Genomic DNA, 17,493 nt, shown 5'->3' with positions numbered 1-17,493 from the left:
GATGCAAATTTTGAAACAATGACTATAAACAGAAATAGAGTACATTTCACCATAGTGGGGGAGACTGTGCTGAGGCATACCTGCTCAGAGTGACTAAATTGTGGGCAATTTCCCTAGTCTCCCTTCTTAGGATTCTTCGTCTTTATCTGTCCAACTAGGGTCATATCCACATGTGCTCATACATTTAGAGCACATGCCTTCCCCCAAAGAATCATGGGAACTGTAGTTTATAGCTGCATTTCCCCGGTACCCATATCAAACGACAACTCCCATGATTCTTTGGGGGAAACCATTTTTTAAAACGAATGTGACCCTGGGCCAGACAGAGGACTATCTGCTATAAAATAGGACACACAGCCACCTTACTTTGAAGGGGACAAAGTGACCACCTGAGTGGGATGGTGTTCAACGCGATGGGGGGGGGCAGGAATCAGTGCCCTCACCACTGGCAATAGACTTACGTGTCTCCATCCTCATCTTGATGTAGCAGAAGAGGCAGCTCTGTATTCCGGATCTCCGCCCGAGCTTGGGCCAGTTCCCCTGGATCCACCTCCAGGGATGAGGCCGGAAAATTCTCCTCGGGAAGGAGGCAGGGGTTGTTCAGTTCCTGCTGCAGGCAGATGCCCCCAGGAGCGGGGAAGAGGTCCAAAGGCCCAGTTTCAGAGACCGCCGTCTGTGTGCAAGAAACCATGGTAAAGAGGCATTGCAATATTACCACCCTTTCCCCCCAGATATACATCAGGGTTGCCAATGTGGGCACATATATGTTCACAGAGGCGTTCCCTGGCATTTCTAGGGCCCCCTCCTCCCACCAAAATTAGGCTTGGAAACAGCTTCTGACTCTGAACCTCCCTGGGGCAAGCATTCCACAAATGGGGAATGGAGATACATTCCCAAGGATTTCCTTGGAACAGGAAAACTGCTGTTTAAAAAAAACAGATTAAGATGATAGCATGAGCCAACTTCCTTGTCTCCAGTTTGAGCCACTCCTCACCCACCCATATCCCCTCATAATTCCACATTCACCTCATAATCCACCGCTGACGCCATCTTGGAAACGTACATTGCCTCGGTGGGACTAGGTCCTCCTGGCCCATAAACACCGGCTTCCAAAGAAGTAAAGGGGTTCATGATGCCATACTGGGGCCCTGGAGGTGGGAGGAGGTAGTTCTTGGTGGGGTCCACCGGCTGGTAGTGGCAGTCGGCAGGGAAGGCGGCTTGGCTTGAGGTGTCTGGCTGCCAGGTGGGAAAGGCCGCGGCCGGGTACTCGGGAGCGGCTGTCTGTCCTGGAGTAGGTCCTCTTCCCTTGACTGCTCTGGGGGGCTCTAGGAAGAGGGACTCAAATGAACAAAGAATACAGAAGCAGAAGAAGAGCCCTGTTGGATCAGGCCAGTGGTCCCTCTATTCCAGAATCCTGTTCTTACTGGGGCCAACCAGATGCCCGTGGGAAGCCCAAAAGGAAGACCAGAGCGCAAGAACACCTCTCCCTTCCTGTGGTTTCCAGCAACTGGGACGCAGAAGCATACTGCCTCCACCAGTGCAGACAGAACGTTAGTAGCCATTTCAGGCGCACCGACTGTATGGGGGAAGAAAAGCATCCCAGTGTGTCCATATCCACTCACCTGTTTGGCTGACTTCGAAAACTCCTGGGGGTACCTGCAGAGGAAGAGTAAAAAAAGAGGATCAGTAATGAGCCTGGTAAAGGTGATAAAGGGTTGAGTCTGGACATGCTATAGCCGCCACCCTAGACTAGGCTGCCCCTTAATCTGACCCCCAATGTTCATTCGCATGGTCCCCAATTCATAACGTAGGAAGAAGCCGCCTTCTGCTGAGTCAGAACAATGGTCTTCATGGACGATGGACCAATGTTCTGACTCAGCAGAAGGCGGCTTCTTCCCACGTTATGAATTGGGGACCAAGTGAATGGACATTTGGGGTAAGTTCTATCCCAGGGGTCCCCAAACTAAGGCCCGGGGGCCAGATGCAGCCCAATCGCCTTCTAAATCCGGCCCATGGATTTTTACGTGTTTTAGCGTGTTTTTACATGAGTAGAATGTGTCCTTTTATTTAAAATGCATCTCTGGGTTATTTGTGGGGCCTGCCTGGTGTTTTTACATAAGTAGAATGTGTCATTATATTTAAAATGCATCTCTGGGTTATTTGTGGAGCATAGGAATTCGTTCATATTTTTTTTTCAAAATATAGTCCGGCCCCCCACAAGGTCTGAGGGACAGTGGACCGGCCCCGTGCTGAAAAAGTTTGCTGACCCCTGTTCTATCCTATGTGGTGGACCTGTAAAAGGGTAAAAGAGTATTGGGAAATAATTCATAATGAATTGAAAAAAAATGTTTAACATATGTTTAAAGAAGATTGGGAAATGTTTATTGAATATATGGGGGGGGGGGAATTGTGTATATTTGAAAACATGGGGAGCATTAAGATAAATCCAACAGTGTAAATAAGTTTTGGTGGATGTAATAATGGAATACTGAATGGTTTAGTTTATATAAAATATGCAGGGATTTATGCTATGCAAAATGAACCATGGAAAGAGAAGAGGGAAAGTCATCGATATTTTAAGGTTGTTTAAATGAATATTCTAAAATGTAAATCAGAATACTTAATAAAAAATACGGGATGGAAAGAACGTTGGCCCATCTAACTCTCCACTGACTGGCAGTTGCTCTCCATGGTTTCAGGCAGGATCTTTTTTCCAGCCCGACCTGGAAACGCTGGGGATTTTATTTGGGATTGAACCCTGGGCCTTCTGCATGCAAGACAGATGCTCTAACGCAAGGCTACAGCCCTCGTCTCAAAGAATGCAAACCAGGTGTAGCTAGCCTAGGTGATGGGCCCTAACTTAGAAGGCTGAGACAAATTCATTGGACGAGAAGGCTGTCAAAAGGTACCAGTCATGATGGCCACATGGAACCTCTATGCTCAGATGCAACAGCCACTGAATGCCCGCTGTGGGGAGCAATAGCAGCAGGAGAGGGCTGCTGCCTTGCTGTCCTGCTTGGGAGTTTCCTGGAGACATCTACCGGTAGCTGGAAGGGGCTGCTGGAAGCAAGGAACAATCACAACTGGTTTCAGTGGATGACTCACCTGGGGTCCAGTGCTGTGGCCAAGGACCGCCTGCTGTTGCCTTTTTTGTTCCAGTAATTCCCGCACAGTCTGGGGTGCTAAATTGCTGCGTGGAACTTTGCAACCTGAAAGCAGAGAGAGCAAATGGAGTTGTCAGGATTGAGAGGAGGACAGCTCTAGCCTGGGATCAGAATCAGATCATTTCCTAAAAGCATGTAAGTACCCCACCTTCAGAGTGTCTATTTCAGGGGTAGGCAACCTAAGACCCATGGGCCGGATGCGGCTCAATCGCCTTCTCAATCCAGCCCACGGACGGTCTGGGAATCAGTGTTTTTTTACATGAGTAGAATGTGCCCTTTTATTTAAAATGCATCTCTGGGTTATTTGTGGGGCCTGCCTGGTGTTTTTACATGAGCAGAATGCATGCTTTTATTTAAAATGCATCTCTGGGTTATTTGTGGGGCATAGGAATTCGTTCAACCCCCCCCCCCCCCCGCAATAGTCTGACCCACCACATAGTCTGAAGCATGGTGGACCGGCCCACGGCTGGAAAAGGTTGATGACCCCTTGTCTATTTCATCAGTGGGGAAGCTACAGCCTAGTTAGCCCCACCAGGCACGACCATTTGGCCCATGAGGCCATTTTTGCCAAGCCATACTGACGTACCCCACTAGGGCATGTTGAATTTTCCAAAACCGAAGGCTCCTAAAACTTTGTAACATGGATTGGGTCTTCAAAATATATTTTGTTTAAATTAATATAATTTAGTTTTGTTTGGTAAGCAAAATGTGTGTAAAATTGCATAGAAATCATTTAAAATGATTTGCCCAGTTAGATTACATTCCTATTATTCTTATTGTTAAGCATTACCTGACATTTTCAGAAAACAAAATGGAAATTCTTTGCTTTCCTGAAAGCCTCATGTGCTTCTTTGTCCAGTCTTTCAAGCTAAATGTTGTCCAGTTGTAAAAAAGAATAACAGCTCTGAATTTCTCACATCCCAAAACCTATTTGTTTCAGCGACTAAAATGGCACTCCCTACTACACCACTCTCGATATCACATATAATATCAGTCAGATGTAGGGGAGGTAAAGCTGCAAATTCCTACCAAAAACAGGGTTTGAAGGCCCTGGCAATCACCTGAATGTTGGCTGTTTCAAAGCCCTGTGCATTTGCCAGGCAGAGGATGTCAGGTGATTGACAGGTAGGTCAAAGTAGGACACCTGTCAAAGCTGGCCTTACTGGGGATGAGGAAGCCAAGAATCTGATCTACTAGTCCAATCCATTTCCCCATCCCTGGTCTACTTGAAAACGGACCCACCACAAAGCTTCCCTGCTTGCAGAAAGCTAATCTGTCAAGAAAAGGATAAGCATCTTCCTTGTGATGCAACAACTTCCCTGCACAAACTCTAAAAGGAAAGTTAAATGGCATACCTACACCAAAATTGTCTGCACCTAGCTAAACTGCACCCAGCTAGCACAAACCTTGCACTGAGAAACGCTGATATCTGCACTTCTTGCAGAAAAGATGGTGGGCATTTTCAGGCCAGCACATCTTGAGTTATTTTGCAGTTTTCTGCTTCCACTGCACATTGCAGGGCAAGGTAGCTCTACCCTGCAACTAACAGAAATCCTATTTTGGGCCTAGTGCTAATTACAGGACTGCATTTTCACATTGCAACTGCAGAATTCTCACACTGCTCTGATTCCACTATTTCAGCATGTCAGGGGCAGAGATGTGTGAATAATATGTCAATGCCTGTTTCTCTCCATTTCTAGCTTTTCCAATCTGAAGTTCACTTTTCCACATTTCTACATCGGCCTGCATTTTTTTTTAAAAGCTCATGAAAATTCATCAGCTTTTCAGTGTGAATTTCTCCTAACAAACAAAATTTCAGTATATAAGTTTGCCTACTACACACATTTCTTGCAAGCTAGTTTCCCTTAATATAATACATTTGTATATGTTATTTCACCAATTTATGCATTTTTACATGGACTTTACCGCAGTATATGCTTTTTGTACATACCGTATTTTCCCATGTATGTACATACCGTATTTTCCCGACAATGTTCTTTGCTTAAAAAATAGTCAAAAATTGGGGGTTCGGGCTCTGGTGCAGATGGTCTGGACTTGGGTTCAGGTTCAGGCTCTGGCCAAATTTCTTAATTTTGGGCTCCAAAAAATAGGGGTCGTCTTATACATGGAGGTGTATTATACACAGGAAAATATGCTATTACTTGGCTGGAGAACAGCATTGCAAAATTCAGAGAAGTGTGGATTTTGAAAGACAGCGGTGCTTCAATTTGTGTATTGCTTTGGAAAGCGTGAATTAGGCAGGTTCTCCTTTAAATGTGAACTGAATCAAATTTCTCCCCCTTCCCTAGTCAGAGGTTGGGAACCTGTGGTTCTCCAGATGATATAAGACCACAACTCCCACAATCCTTTGCTCACAGAGGAAGCCATGACTTTTTAAAGTGGTAGCCTAGTGCTTTGAATGCATGGTGGGAATGTGGTCTTGAGGCTGGTTCGGCTTCCTCATCCATTCTGTTGGAAACTGTAGCTCTGTGAGGGGAATAGGGTTTTTTTCAGTGCTCTTAATGAACTACGGCTCCCAGAATCCTTTGGGGGAAGTCATGATTTATTTGTAGGATTAGACAATGATGGCTGTCTAATGAGCCTTCATTCTGATTTGTTTGCTGGGAGGTTAGATGACATTACATCAACGTAAGTGTTATCTCACACTTTCCAGGGCATTTCCCCATCACTTTCCTTTCTTTTTAAAATATATATTTAAAAAAACCCTGATCTTTTGGGGAAGCAGTTTTCTTGCACAATTCAGCTACAATTGCACAACCTGAAATTGCTAGTAGGTGCTTGCATCCCATTCAAGAATAGCAACAGTCCAGAAGTGCCCTTGAAATATTTGCTTTATTCATCAACGTAAAGAAGCAGAGTATATCAAAGCAAAAATTAGACATTCCTACAAAGCAGATCCTTCAAAGACTGTCCATTTCAGCTTTCCAGAAATTCTTGCATGGGGTGTCTCTGCCTGCCTGCCTGCCTGCCTGCCTGCCTGCCTGCCTGCCTGCCTGCCTGCCTGCCTGCCTGCCTGCCACCTATACACATGGCCATTGTTCTTACCAACCTGCCAGCTCCCCTATCTCACATGCATAGGTGCCTCATCAGTGGGGCACCACCTCCTCCAAACTCTGGTTTCTCATTCAAAAATGGAGAGAGTTTTCTAGCTACCAGGAGACCATGTCCTACAGCCCATTGAAAAAAATACCAGCAAACCATTCTGGGCTGTTACCAGCAATCTAACCAAGGAACAGCGGATCTGCAGTGCCAGTAACAATATATTTCAGACCCAAGCCTTGACAGCAAATTAATCTTTCCTCCAGGCAACCTGTATATTCAACATTCACCCTCATTACACTAGCACAAAACTTGCAGTGCGGCTAGAATGCTGGGTCTTTTTTGAGCATCCACTCTGACTTGTTTATGGGATGGACAATGAGCATTTATCCTGCATTCACCTTGATTTGTTTCTGGGGTCTTCACACGTCTTCCTGTTATTCATTATTTCACACCACACTTTTCAGTGCATGTTCTCTTCCCTTCCCAAAGTGCAATATATAACAGTAATTACAAACTCCCCACCCCCCTGGCCAATGGACCACTTGATAATTGCTGAGGGTCTTAGTGGACCATTTCTGCCCATTGCAGCCATTTCAATGTGCTGTGTGATTTTTAATTGCATTCCTATTGCTTCTTTTCTTTTGCATGTACTGTATTTTACTGCATAACAATCTGAATTCCACTGAATTCAAAATACAACACTATAAAATGCAACATAGGGAACGATGAAGCAATTAAAAACTAAAGAGCGATAAGGAAGCAATAAAAAGGCAATTAAAGATCAATATAAGAAATAAAAGAAGCGATAAAAATACAGCTAAAAATCAAGGTAGATCTTTAATGGGGAAATATGAATGAAGTCCGTGGACCCCAGTTTGAGAAGCCCTGTGCTAGGGCGACAGAGCGATTTGATCCAATTTTTATTACAGAGACCTTCACGTTCCAGTATGTGCTCGGGTTCCTCCTGCAAAATAGCGACAGTCGCGGAAGGCCCCTCTTAAATTGCTGAGTGCTCCTGTGACATGATTCAGAGTTTGCCCTGCCTGCTACAGGGGCAAGGCTGCTGGCAGAAAATAACAGCTCTGAGCTGCTCATGAATCCTGCTTTGCCCCAACCTCGGCCTTTCATCTCCCTCACTTGTGGTTTCCCTTCTTGACGCACAATGGATATTTTCCAGAGCAGGTGATGCTCAAACCCAGATATTGTGGCCATCCCCCACCTCCCCAGTCCCCTGTTAAAAGCCTTCCAAGAGCAATGTGAGGAGGAGGGGAACGGCAGGCGGCATGCCAGCTCAAAGGCATGTGCTGTGGTTGTTGTCCTGGCTGCCTGTGTGAAAAATGAGGCAACTTGCAGCACCGTCGCTTCCGTTGACGGAAGGCATGACACTGTGAAGGAAATGATGTGAAAGAAAAACTCAGCCGGCAAGGGCTGCTGGTCAGAGCTTTTCCTCCACTCTGCTACATTTCCTTTCCGGATTCTGTGACCTGAACCTGCAAGGTTCAGGGTGATTCCCCTGGTGCAGGTGCAAGTGTGTAAGTCAGCAGGGTGCTCTCCTCCAGTTGCTGGACTCCAGCCCCCACCAGCCTCAGCCAGCATGACCCATGGCCAAGGACGTTGGGAATTGTAGTCTACAGGGTGGTGTAGTGGTTGGAGCATTGGATTAGAGATAACACTTAATACTGGGGGGAAGGAAACAAGCTGCCTTTGTGATTATAGAGAGAGTACAGAGGAGAACAGTGCAAGACAGGCATTGGGAAATTTGAATCAGGGGCACAGGCAGTGTTTTGGCACTTCAAATCCCTGTGGGTGGAAGAAGTTACTGTTCTGATCTTTCCCATGCTGCAGCGCCACCCTTGTAATGGTCAGAGCAAGTACTGCAGATCCAGGATTCCGTCCCAAGTCTGAACAGGATTCTCTCTGTTTCTCAGTTTTCCAACCTAAAGTTCATTTCTCCACATTTCCACATCAGTTTGTGTGATTCTTTCTTTTTAAGGGTTCAGGAAAATTCATCAGTATTTTTGTGCAAATTTTCTTTGATATGCACGTTTGTATGCAATTTTGCCTAAGACAAGCATTATTATTATTATTATTTTGCAATCTCCCCTAATTAATGCATTTTCCCTATGTTATTATCACAAATGCATGCATTTTTAAAATACAAACTTTACCTTAGTATATGCATTCATGTACACATAACTTGGCTGGAGAACTACATTGCTGGTGCAAGGAAAAATATAGGTATAAAAGGAGAAATCCTGGATGCCAAGATCCAAGGCTGGGGCAAGTACTCTGCAATGAGAGAACCCCAGCAGAGATTTAAACATAATAAAAAATGCAATAAAGTAAATCGTGGAAATATGGGCTTAGGCCATTAAAATATGTCCTTGTGAGTTCCAAAACTTCCCTCTAACCCCACACATCTGGTAAATTTAAAATGCCAGATCCGTGTGCTTTTCCATACAACATTCAGGAAAAGTTGCACAGGCAGTAAAACTTAGTTTAGTTCCAAAATGGTGAAAGTAAAGTTTGTAAATTATTGGTATGGAACACAAGAATGACTTGTGAAAGCCATTCACACAAGCTTTGCCTCTTCACACACCGAGATCATTAGGTAGACCGAGAGGAGGAACAATAGTCTTGATTACCTATATCCTCCCAAGGTAAGGGAAGTGAACACAGCTAAGGACAGCTGGCAAGACAGCTTACTCTATGGTATTAACCCCTTTATGCATTAAATAGACTTAAGCACGTTGGTTAAATGAGGCAGGTTATCCCCCATACATTGCTAAATTTGGAGAAGTTCAAATTTAGAAAGGATGTCTGGGTTTCAGTACTCTTATTGTTTTGGAAAGTGAAAATTTAAGAAGTTCACCTTTAAATGTTTACAGAATTGAGTTTTCTCTGCAACACGACTTTCATGCTTGACTCGAGGGTGACAACAATTAGTCCATTCTTGGACATACCTTTTGCCTTTCCCAGAGCTCCACTTCAAGTCTCTCTTGGAACTTAGCCAAGGCCTGCTAGCAAGCTTTGCTGATTTAGATAAATAGTAGAAATAGAAGCAGAGCACTAGATTTAGGACAGGGAGGTTTGTGATGAAAACCCCTCTTTTGCTATGGCACCTCAAGTTGCCATCATTTTGGGGGGGGGCAGTAAAATGGGCCCCCTCCTGCATACAATCCCATCCTATACATACAATCTCATGCATCATGAAAGAAAAATAACATCTCCTAGATTCCTGAAAATGATATATTGGTTAAGAGCACAAAATAATCATTTCTGTTTTTAATTCATTCCCAGGATTCCTGCCATGTCCCCAAATACCCCTTCCCTTTCAGCTATCCTAGCCGCTCACAGGAAACATCCAGGCTGGAGAAGAGTCCTACTAGGCTTTTCTTGGTCTTTATAGAAGTATTATCTTGCCAAAGTTTTGAATTAAAAAAAATTCTGGTGGACCAATATGTCTGCAAATATTCCATAAACTAGGAGTGGGAAATCTCCAGCCTAGGGAACAAATGTGGCCATCAAAGCCCCATTATCTGGCCCTTGGAATTCTCCCCAGGCCACCCCCCTCCCCAGCCACCCCCTTGGATCAAAGTCCAGGGACACATTCCAGCCAGGCTGCAAAATGCATAGGAAAGAAAAGAAACACACACCTCTCGCTTCAATGGAATTCCCTGCCTTCCCCTTGCCTCCACCCACCACTGTACGGATGGAGAATGTAGGGCTCCTGATTTGGATTGGGACCATAGCAGAGCACAGCTAATGTATGATCCGGTTTCACCCCAATTAGCAGACTGTTAATCCAGAGTAGATGCTAGGAAGCATTCCCAACAATGCAGCTGTCAAAATTATATCATTAAATAATCTTAATATTATTGATTAGTCCATTCGAGTGGACCTCATCCTATTCTAGGTGCCCCCATCCCAGAAGTCGTTAACAAGGTCCTTCCTTGGTAACGTCTTCTGCAAAAGTGGCTTCTAGAGGAGGCTGATCACTGCAATCATGGGATAATCACTGTTGATGGAGACCTATCCCTCTTGAAATTGCTCTATTCTTTTCGAAAGCCATCTCAGCTAGTAACCATCAAGCAGCAGTGCCAAAGCTATGGAATCATCTCCCTGGAGACCTTCGCCTGCTTCTATTTTTGTGCCAACTTAAAACACGGAAGGTCACCTCCTGACTGCCTGAATTTTGCGGGAGGGATTGACGTGCATGCTGCAAATGTAGGTCTGCATAATTCAAGTGGGTTTAAGCACTCTGTCACCTTGGTGGAACAAATCCACTTTTTAAAAAGAGAGAGAGAGGACTTTTTTGCAGTTAGGAAAGTGATGGGGAAAGTGTACTGCAAAGTGTGGGGAGAATGATCTACGGGAATTCATTTAACCATCACAAAAGCAAATAAGGATGAATGCTCATTGCTTTATCACCTCCCCAATGAATCAGAACCCATACCCAATAAAGACCAGATGTAAACTACCCACTAGGAGCTACCCACTCCTGGCGTGCTATGGTCCATGGGGTCACGAAGAGTCGGACACGACTAAACGACTAAACAACAACAACAAAGCTACCCACTGCACAAGCTTTGCACAAGCAAATGGATATGAATGCTAATTCAATAGATCACCTGGAGGGGCCCTTATTTGAAAGAGATTTTAATATCAGTTAGCTGAATGAACTTTATGTTGTTTGCAAACTACTGGCAAAAGCAGCTGTTGCAGACATAGTGCTTGCCTTGCCTTGCCTTGCCTAATCAAGGCTACCCATGTAGGAAATGTCAGTCTCTCTCTAGTCTTAAATTGTTGAGCAAGAGGTCAATATAATAGATATAGCATCTTTTATTATGGTGGGAAACCCGTGCCCCTCTGCATGCTGGTATGTTTTATAGGGGTGGATGAATTTGTTGATTATGGTTTTCTCAGTTTCTCATTTTTCCAATTTCATGTTCAGTTCTACAGCAATGTGTTTTATTGGGAAAATTCATAAGCATTTTAGTGTAAATTCCCCCTAATAAGCACATGTTTCTATGTAGTTTTTTTAAACTAATATACACAGTCTTGCAAGCAATCTCCCCTATCATAATGCATATTTGTACAGTGGAACCTCGGTTTATGAATACCTCGGTTTATGAATTTTCGGTTTATGAACACCGTGGACCCATCTGGAATGGATTAATTCATTTTCCATTACTTTCAATGGGAAAGTTCGCTTCGGTTTATGAACGCTTCAGTTTATGAACAGACTTCCGGAACCAATTACACCCATGCTTCAGTTTATGAACGCTTCAGTTTAAGTACTCCGCGGACCCATCTGGAACGGATTAATCCACTTTCCATTACTTTCAATGGGAAAGTTCGCTTCAGTTTATGAACGCTTCAGTTTAAGTACTCTGGAACGGATTAATCCACTTTCCATTACTTTCAATGGAAAAGTTCACTTCAGTTTATGAACGCTTCAGTTTATGAACAGACTTCCGGAACCAATTGTGTTCATAAACCGAGGTACCACTGTATATTGTTTTCACTAATATATGGATTTTTATGTACACCTCCCCCATATATGTAGAATCATAGAGTTGGAAGAGACCACAAGGGCCATCCAGTCCAACCCCTTGCCAAGCAGGAAACACCATCAAAGCATTCTTGACATATGCCTGTCAAGCCTCTGCTTAAAGACCTCCAAAGAAGGAGACTCCACCACACTCCTTGGTAGCAAATTCCACTGCTGAACAGCTCTTACTGTCAGGAAGTTCTTCCTAATGTTTAGGTGGAATCTTTTTTCTTGTAGTTCTTGTACATTGGTTGGTTGGCGAACTCCATCGCAAAATTCAGAGAAATGCGAATTTCAGAAGATAGCTGTGTTTCAGTTCTTGAACCACTACTGTACACCAAGTGTGAATTAGGGAGATTCTCATTAGATAGAGTATCATTAATTAGTTGGTTTTGCTTCTATGTTAATGAGAATCTACCTATCTCCCCTTTGTCTATCACTGTAATGGGTAGCACGTTAGATTTGAACATGGGGATGAGGGTTAAAATCCTCACTCAGCCAGAAAACTCCCTGGATGACCTTACTTCAGCCACTATGTCACAGCCTAGTGGAGCAAGGGGGGTAGAGAACCATTTCCCCCTCAATCTTATCTCCTTGGAGTAAAGGTGGGATATAAATGAAATACATAAATATTTAAATGTGCTGTAAATGTAGGTGTATATGCAGCCTTCAGCCTCAGCCAGCATGGCCGGGGATGATGGAAACTAGAAAACAATTGTGAATTTTGACTGCTGTTTTGTGGGGGGAAGGAGATCTCTGCGGGAAGCAAACCAGCCTATCAAGGACAAAGTTTTCTTCCCTTCCACATTACTTTTCTAACCTACAGGGCATCTGTGAAACAACAGATCCCCTTGGATAGCTCAGTTGGTAGAGCATGAGATTGTCAATCTCAGGGTTGTGGATTTGAGCTCCACGTTGAGCAAAAGATTCCTGAATTGCAGGCGGGTTGACTAGATGACCCCCCGTGGTCCCTTCCAACTCTACAATTCTTTGAATGATAGTGTAGCAATTAGCACAGAGGGACCACCTGTGGTTTGCGAGAAGAATTTCCACCCACTTTGTGCGGTCAGAGCCGTCAAAACCCCAGAGACCCAGACTTAACCCTGAGAGTGCAAGGGGCTTTCATGGGGAAGCCGGAGGACATGGGGATTCCAAGTCTCTGGTTAACCAGCAGAACGGCAGACATTTGGGCCTGGCTCTGAGCCCAGTGCTTTCTTTTTTTTCTGGCCAAGGGACTACCATCGCCCCCCTGCCCCCGGTGGCAGGAAAGAGACAAAGCGTTCTGCTGTGTGTGGCCATGTGTGATCAGCCCCCGCACTCGGCAAAGTGAGGAGGCCGCCTGCAGAATGGAATCCCCAGCGACGCATCACTGGGAAACCCCAGATTGTTTCCTGTCTTCTTGGAAGCGGCCAGATGGTTCAATCTCTTGAGATGGTGTGTGTGTGTGTGTGTGTGTGTGTGTGTGTGTGTGAGAGAGAGAGAGAGAGAGAGATCTGGGGGAAGCCACCCACCTCAAGGGGTTGACTCTGCCCAGGACCCTTCTGAAACAAGAGGAGCAAGAACCCAGGCGTCCTGGCTCTTTTGCCCCCCCCAATCAATGGAACATCAAGGCCCACGGTTGCATTCTTTGCTGATACAGCTCTCTTCCTGTGCTTGCCGTGTGAATACACAAGCAGTCCAGGGGTGGTGGTGGTGGAAATCTGTGGGTCTTTAGATGTTGTCAGACTCCATCAACCCATGACTGATGGTCATCCTGGCTGGGCCGAGGGGATCCCGAGACTAACAACATCCAGGTTCTTTACCACAGCATCGCTCCTTGCGTGTGTTAGTTGCAAAGTTGCCAAAAAAGCAAGACACTCAAACACAACAGCCCAATCTGTTCTTACACCTTTGGCAACACTTTGCTAGACAGCAGGTGGCAGAGCCTGAAGCTTTTCACAACACAGTAGCTCCTGAATACCTGTGCACATCAAGCTGCTGATTAAAGGTACAACAGCAGCTTTTTCAACTTATGATTGGAGCGGGAGGGAAGTAGAGGGTCCTTAATGAAATAAATCTGCTAGGTGCACACCCAGGGTTGTATCCAATACTCAGAGTAGATCCACTGAAATTAATGGGAATGGTGATATTTGGTTCATTATTTTAACTGGGTCTAATCTGAGTAGAAATCAGCTTGGGGCAAACCCAAGACCCTTACCAATTATAGCCAAAATGTACTCCCCAAAACAATCTTTTTAAAAAAGCATAGTGAGGGGGCACCAGGAAAGGCCAGCCTTCGCCGATTACAGCGGTACCTTGGTTCTCGATCTTAATCCGATTTGGGAGTCCGTTCGACTCCTGAAACCGTTTGAAAACCAAGGCGTGGCTACCGATTGGCTGCACGAGCTTCCTGCACTCAAGTGGAAGCAGCGTCAGACGTTCGGCTTCTGAAAAACGTTCGCTAACCGGAACACTTACTTCCAGGTTTGCGGTGTTCGGGAGCCGATTTGTTCGGGAGCCAAGCCGTTCGAGTACCAAGGTACCACAGTACAGTGGTACCTCGGGTTACAAACGCTTCAGGTTACAAACGCTTCAGGTTACAGACTCCGCTAACCCGGAAGTAGTACCTTGGGTTAAGAACTTTATTTCAGGATGAGAACAGAAATAGCGCCGGCGTGGCGGCAATGGGAGGCCCCATTAGCTAAAGTGGTACCACAGGTCAAGAACTGTTTCAGGTTAAGAACGCACCTCCGGAACGAATTAAGTTCTTAACCCGAGGTACCACTGTACTTCTAATTTGAGCACTGAAAGCCATGAGTCAGAATGATGCAATTCATGTTGCATAATGTGGCTTGTGCAAAGAGGCTCTTTCTCTTACGCCGGACTGGGCTCCCCATGGGGTTGGTGCCACTTGAAATTGTGTACGGCAGGTAAACACCTGTCTGGCAAATGCAGTTGCGTTCCAATCTGCTAGTTTTAGGAGCCCGAGCACAAATGCCCTTCCACAGTATGCCTGTTTGTTTATTTATGAAACAGTACCCTGGCATGGTGACATGTGAGAGTGTAGATCAGTCTCCTGTTCCAACTATAAATGTGTCATTTTAGAGCAGCAATTTCCCAAAGTCAACCTGCTCTTTTTTGGGGACAAGGGCACTGGGTCACCTCCACACTGTATACACTAGTACCTCTACTTACGAATAACTCTACTTACGAATGTTTCTACTTATGAATGGACCTCTGTCCGCCATCTTGGATGCGGTTTAGATAGGATTTTTTCTACTTACGAATTTTTAGATAGGATTTTTTTCTACTTGCGTTTTTTTTCTCCCAATGCATTCCTATGGGATTGGACTTACAATTTTTTTCTACTTACAAATGTGCGCTTGGAACGCATTAAATTTGTAAGTAGAGGTACCACTGTATTTCAAGTATACAACTCCCTCCCTCCTCCAAATAATCCTGGGAACTGTAGCTTCTGAAAGGTGCAGGGGATTTTAGCTCTCTGGGGAATAAACAACAGAGCCAATGATTCTTTTGGGGGTGTGTGGAGTCATCTGCTTTGAATGTATGGTGTGGATGTGACCCATAACGGACACGGCTGTAAAGGAGGGGGACGGCAGAGTGCCTGCATGTCAGTGAATCACCACTGCATGTCCCTTCAAAAGCGTGGAGAGGAACCAGATCAACAGGAGTTTAGAGACAACCAGAGTGTGTGGCACCCTAGCTGAGTCACATGAAAACGTGATGGGTGGAAAGTAGACGGCATCTCTGAAGAACGCCATCACTTTTGTTTCCTAGCTCTTGTTACTTTGAACAGCGACTTCACCCTCCAGCAGAGTAGGCCTGCGACCTCAAATGCTCTTACCGCGGACTGGAACCTCTGAATAAGCATTTCTTAGGGTTGCCGAGTCAGTTTCCCACGTCCCTTTATTTCCATGCCAGGGGGGGGGGAGTATGATATTCCCCCTTGCATCCCTAATTGCAAAATGTAACCATTGCCTTAGCATGCCAAGGGGGCAACTCCAGCACATCATGGACATGAATACTGCACTGAGCTCAAGGCAATAAAGGTCCAATCAAAAAGCCCAGTTCCACAATGATCTTCTTTTGGAGAGAGAGTCCACTTCTAATTGTTAAACGGTATACCAAATCCATTTTTTAAGAAGGCTTGCCACTGAGGATTGCTAATCTTTCCTTTCTGGCAGGCATAGCTGCCAAGTTATCCCTTATTTTAAGGGATTTCCCCTTATGCTGAATAGGCTTCCTCGCGAGAAAAGGGAAAACTTGGCAGCTATGCTGGCAGGGCTTCTGTGCTGGCTCTCTCTCTCTCTTTTAAATGTTTATTTATGGATTTCTGAGTGCAAGTATTGCAGGTAAGTAATAGTGCTGAAACAAACATTTAGGTGCACCTAGTAGTCCTAACATGTCAGCATAGCTGCCAAGTTATCCCCTTTTTACAGGGATTTTCCCTTATGCCGAATAGGCTTCCTCGCGAGAAAAGCGAAAACTTGGCAGCTATGCATGTCAGGAGCAAAAATAATAAGCTTGAAATAGCCATGCTCAGGACCACACATAGGGAAAGCAAAAATGTTTACGGCTGTGTTTCTAGTAGAAAATCAAGGTCTATCCCAGAGCTGGAGAAAAGCTCATGCCATATTTAGCTTCTGTTTATTTACGTTGACATAATCCCGCCAGATGCCAGATTGCCAGATTACCATTGGTTTAGCTCAGGCATCCTCAAACTTCGGCCCTCCAGATGTTTTGGACTACAATTCCCATCATCCCTGACCACTGGTCCTGTTAGCTAGGGATCATGGGAGTTGTAGGCCAAAACATCTGAAGGGCCACAGTTTGGGGATGCCTGGTTTAGCTCTTCCTTTAGCAAGTTTTATGGTGAAAGTTGGTTTCTGTGCTCTTTAACGGCTGCAAAAGCAGGCAGAAATTCAACTAGCAAAACTTTTTAGCCCATGCCAGGGAAAAGTGTCACCTGCTGAATTGCCTGCCTTGCAGCTGTTAATAAGAAGCCTTCTCTAGAAAAAAGCTGAAGCAATTCTTTTGCATCTAAAGGGGACTGTTTATACCCCAGAAAAGCCAACAAACCGATTACACCTCCCCACCCCACCCCAAAACCAAGGCTTCTTAAGGAATCTGCCACTTACCTTTCTGTAGTCTCAGACCCATCTCCAGCCCTTGTGGGGCACCAGACCCCTTCCCTTCCTCCGCCACCTTCCTCTGCTGCTTCTGACACAACGCAGCCGTCTCACAAAGGAACTTTTGAGCTCATGAAGAGGAAGCAAAGCTTCAGTTTATACTAGCGAGAGGAAGTGGTTGCACAGCCCCTTTCAAGAGAACCACGCCTCCTTCCCACCTGTCTAGAACTAACACGCTTTTTAAAAAGGGTAGCATGCAGGGTGGCCACAGAGTCAGAAATGTTGTGGAGGGGAGGCTGAAGGCAAAAAATCTTAAAGAGAGAATGCTGTGTTCTGAATCTTCACTTTGTTTTTATTCATTCTGGCTTCATATAATTGTATTTAGATTATATATACAGTGGTACCTCAGGTTACAAACCCTTCAGATTACAAACACTTCAGGTTACAGACCCTGCTAACCCAGAAATAGTACCTCAGGTTAAGAACTTTGCTTCAGGATGAGAACAGAAATCGTGCTCCGGTGGCGCAGCGGCAGCAGGAGGCCGCATTAGCTAAAGTGGTGCCTCAGGTTAAGAACAGACAT

General features: G+C 45.0%; 1 protein-coding gene across 1 annotated transcript in view; it reads right to left on the bottom strand.

The window, feature by feature from the left end:
- Window positions 1-17,026, bottom strand: part of NFKBID (NFKB inhibitor delta) — a 28,167-nt gene extending 11,141 nt beyond the window's left edge. The window contains exons 1-5 of the mRNA XM_035120367.2: window positions 16,920-17,026; window positions 3,106-3,209; window positions 1,623-1,656; window positions 1,027-1,325; window positions 462-673 (exon numbers count right to left, since the gene is read on the bottom strand). Of these exons, the coding sequence (XP_034976258.1) occupies window positions 462-673; window positions 1,027-1,325; window positions 1,623-1,656; window positions 3,106-3,209; window positions 16,920-16,941 (671 nt within the window). The 5' untranslated portion in view covers window positions 16,942-17,026. The remainder of the gene's footprint in view (window positions 1-461; window positions 674-1,026; window positions 1,326-1,622; window positions 1,657-3,105; window positions 3,210-16,919) is intronic.
- Between the last annotated feature and the right edge of the window lie 467 nt (window positions 17,027-17,493).

This window comes from Zootoca vivipara, chromosome 6 (assembly GCF_963506605.1).
Source record: "Zootoca vivipara chromosome 6, rZooViv1.1, whole genome shotgun sequence".
Classification (NCBI taxonomy): Eukaryota; Metazoa; Chordata; class Lepidosauria; order Squamata; family Lacertidae; genus Zootoca; species Zootoca vivipara.
Note: the sequence above shows the minus strand (reverse complement) of the source record. Positions and strands in the feature narration are given on the sequence as shown.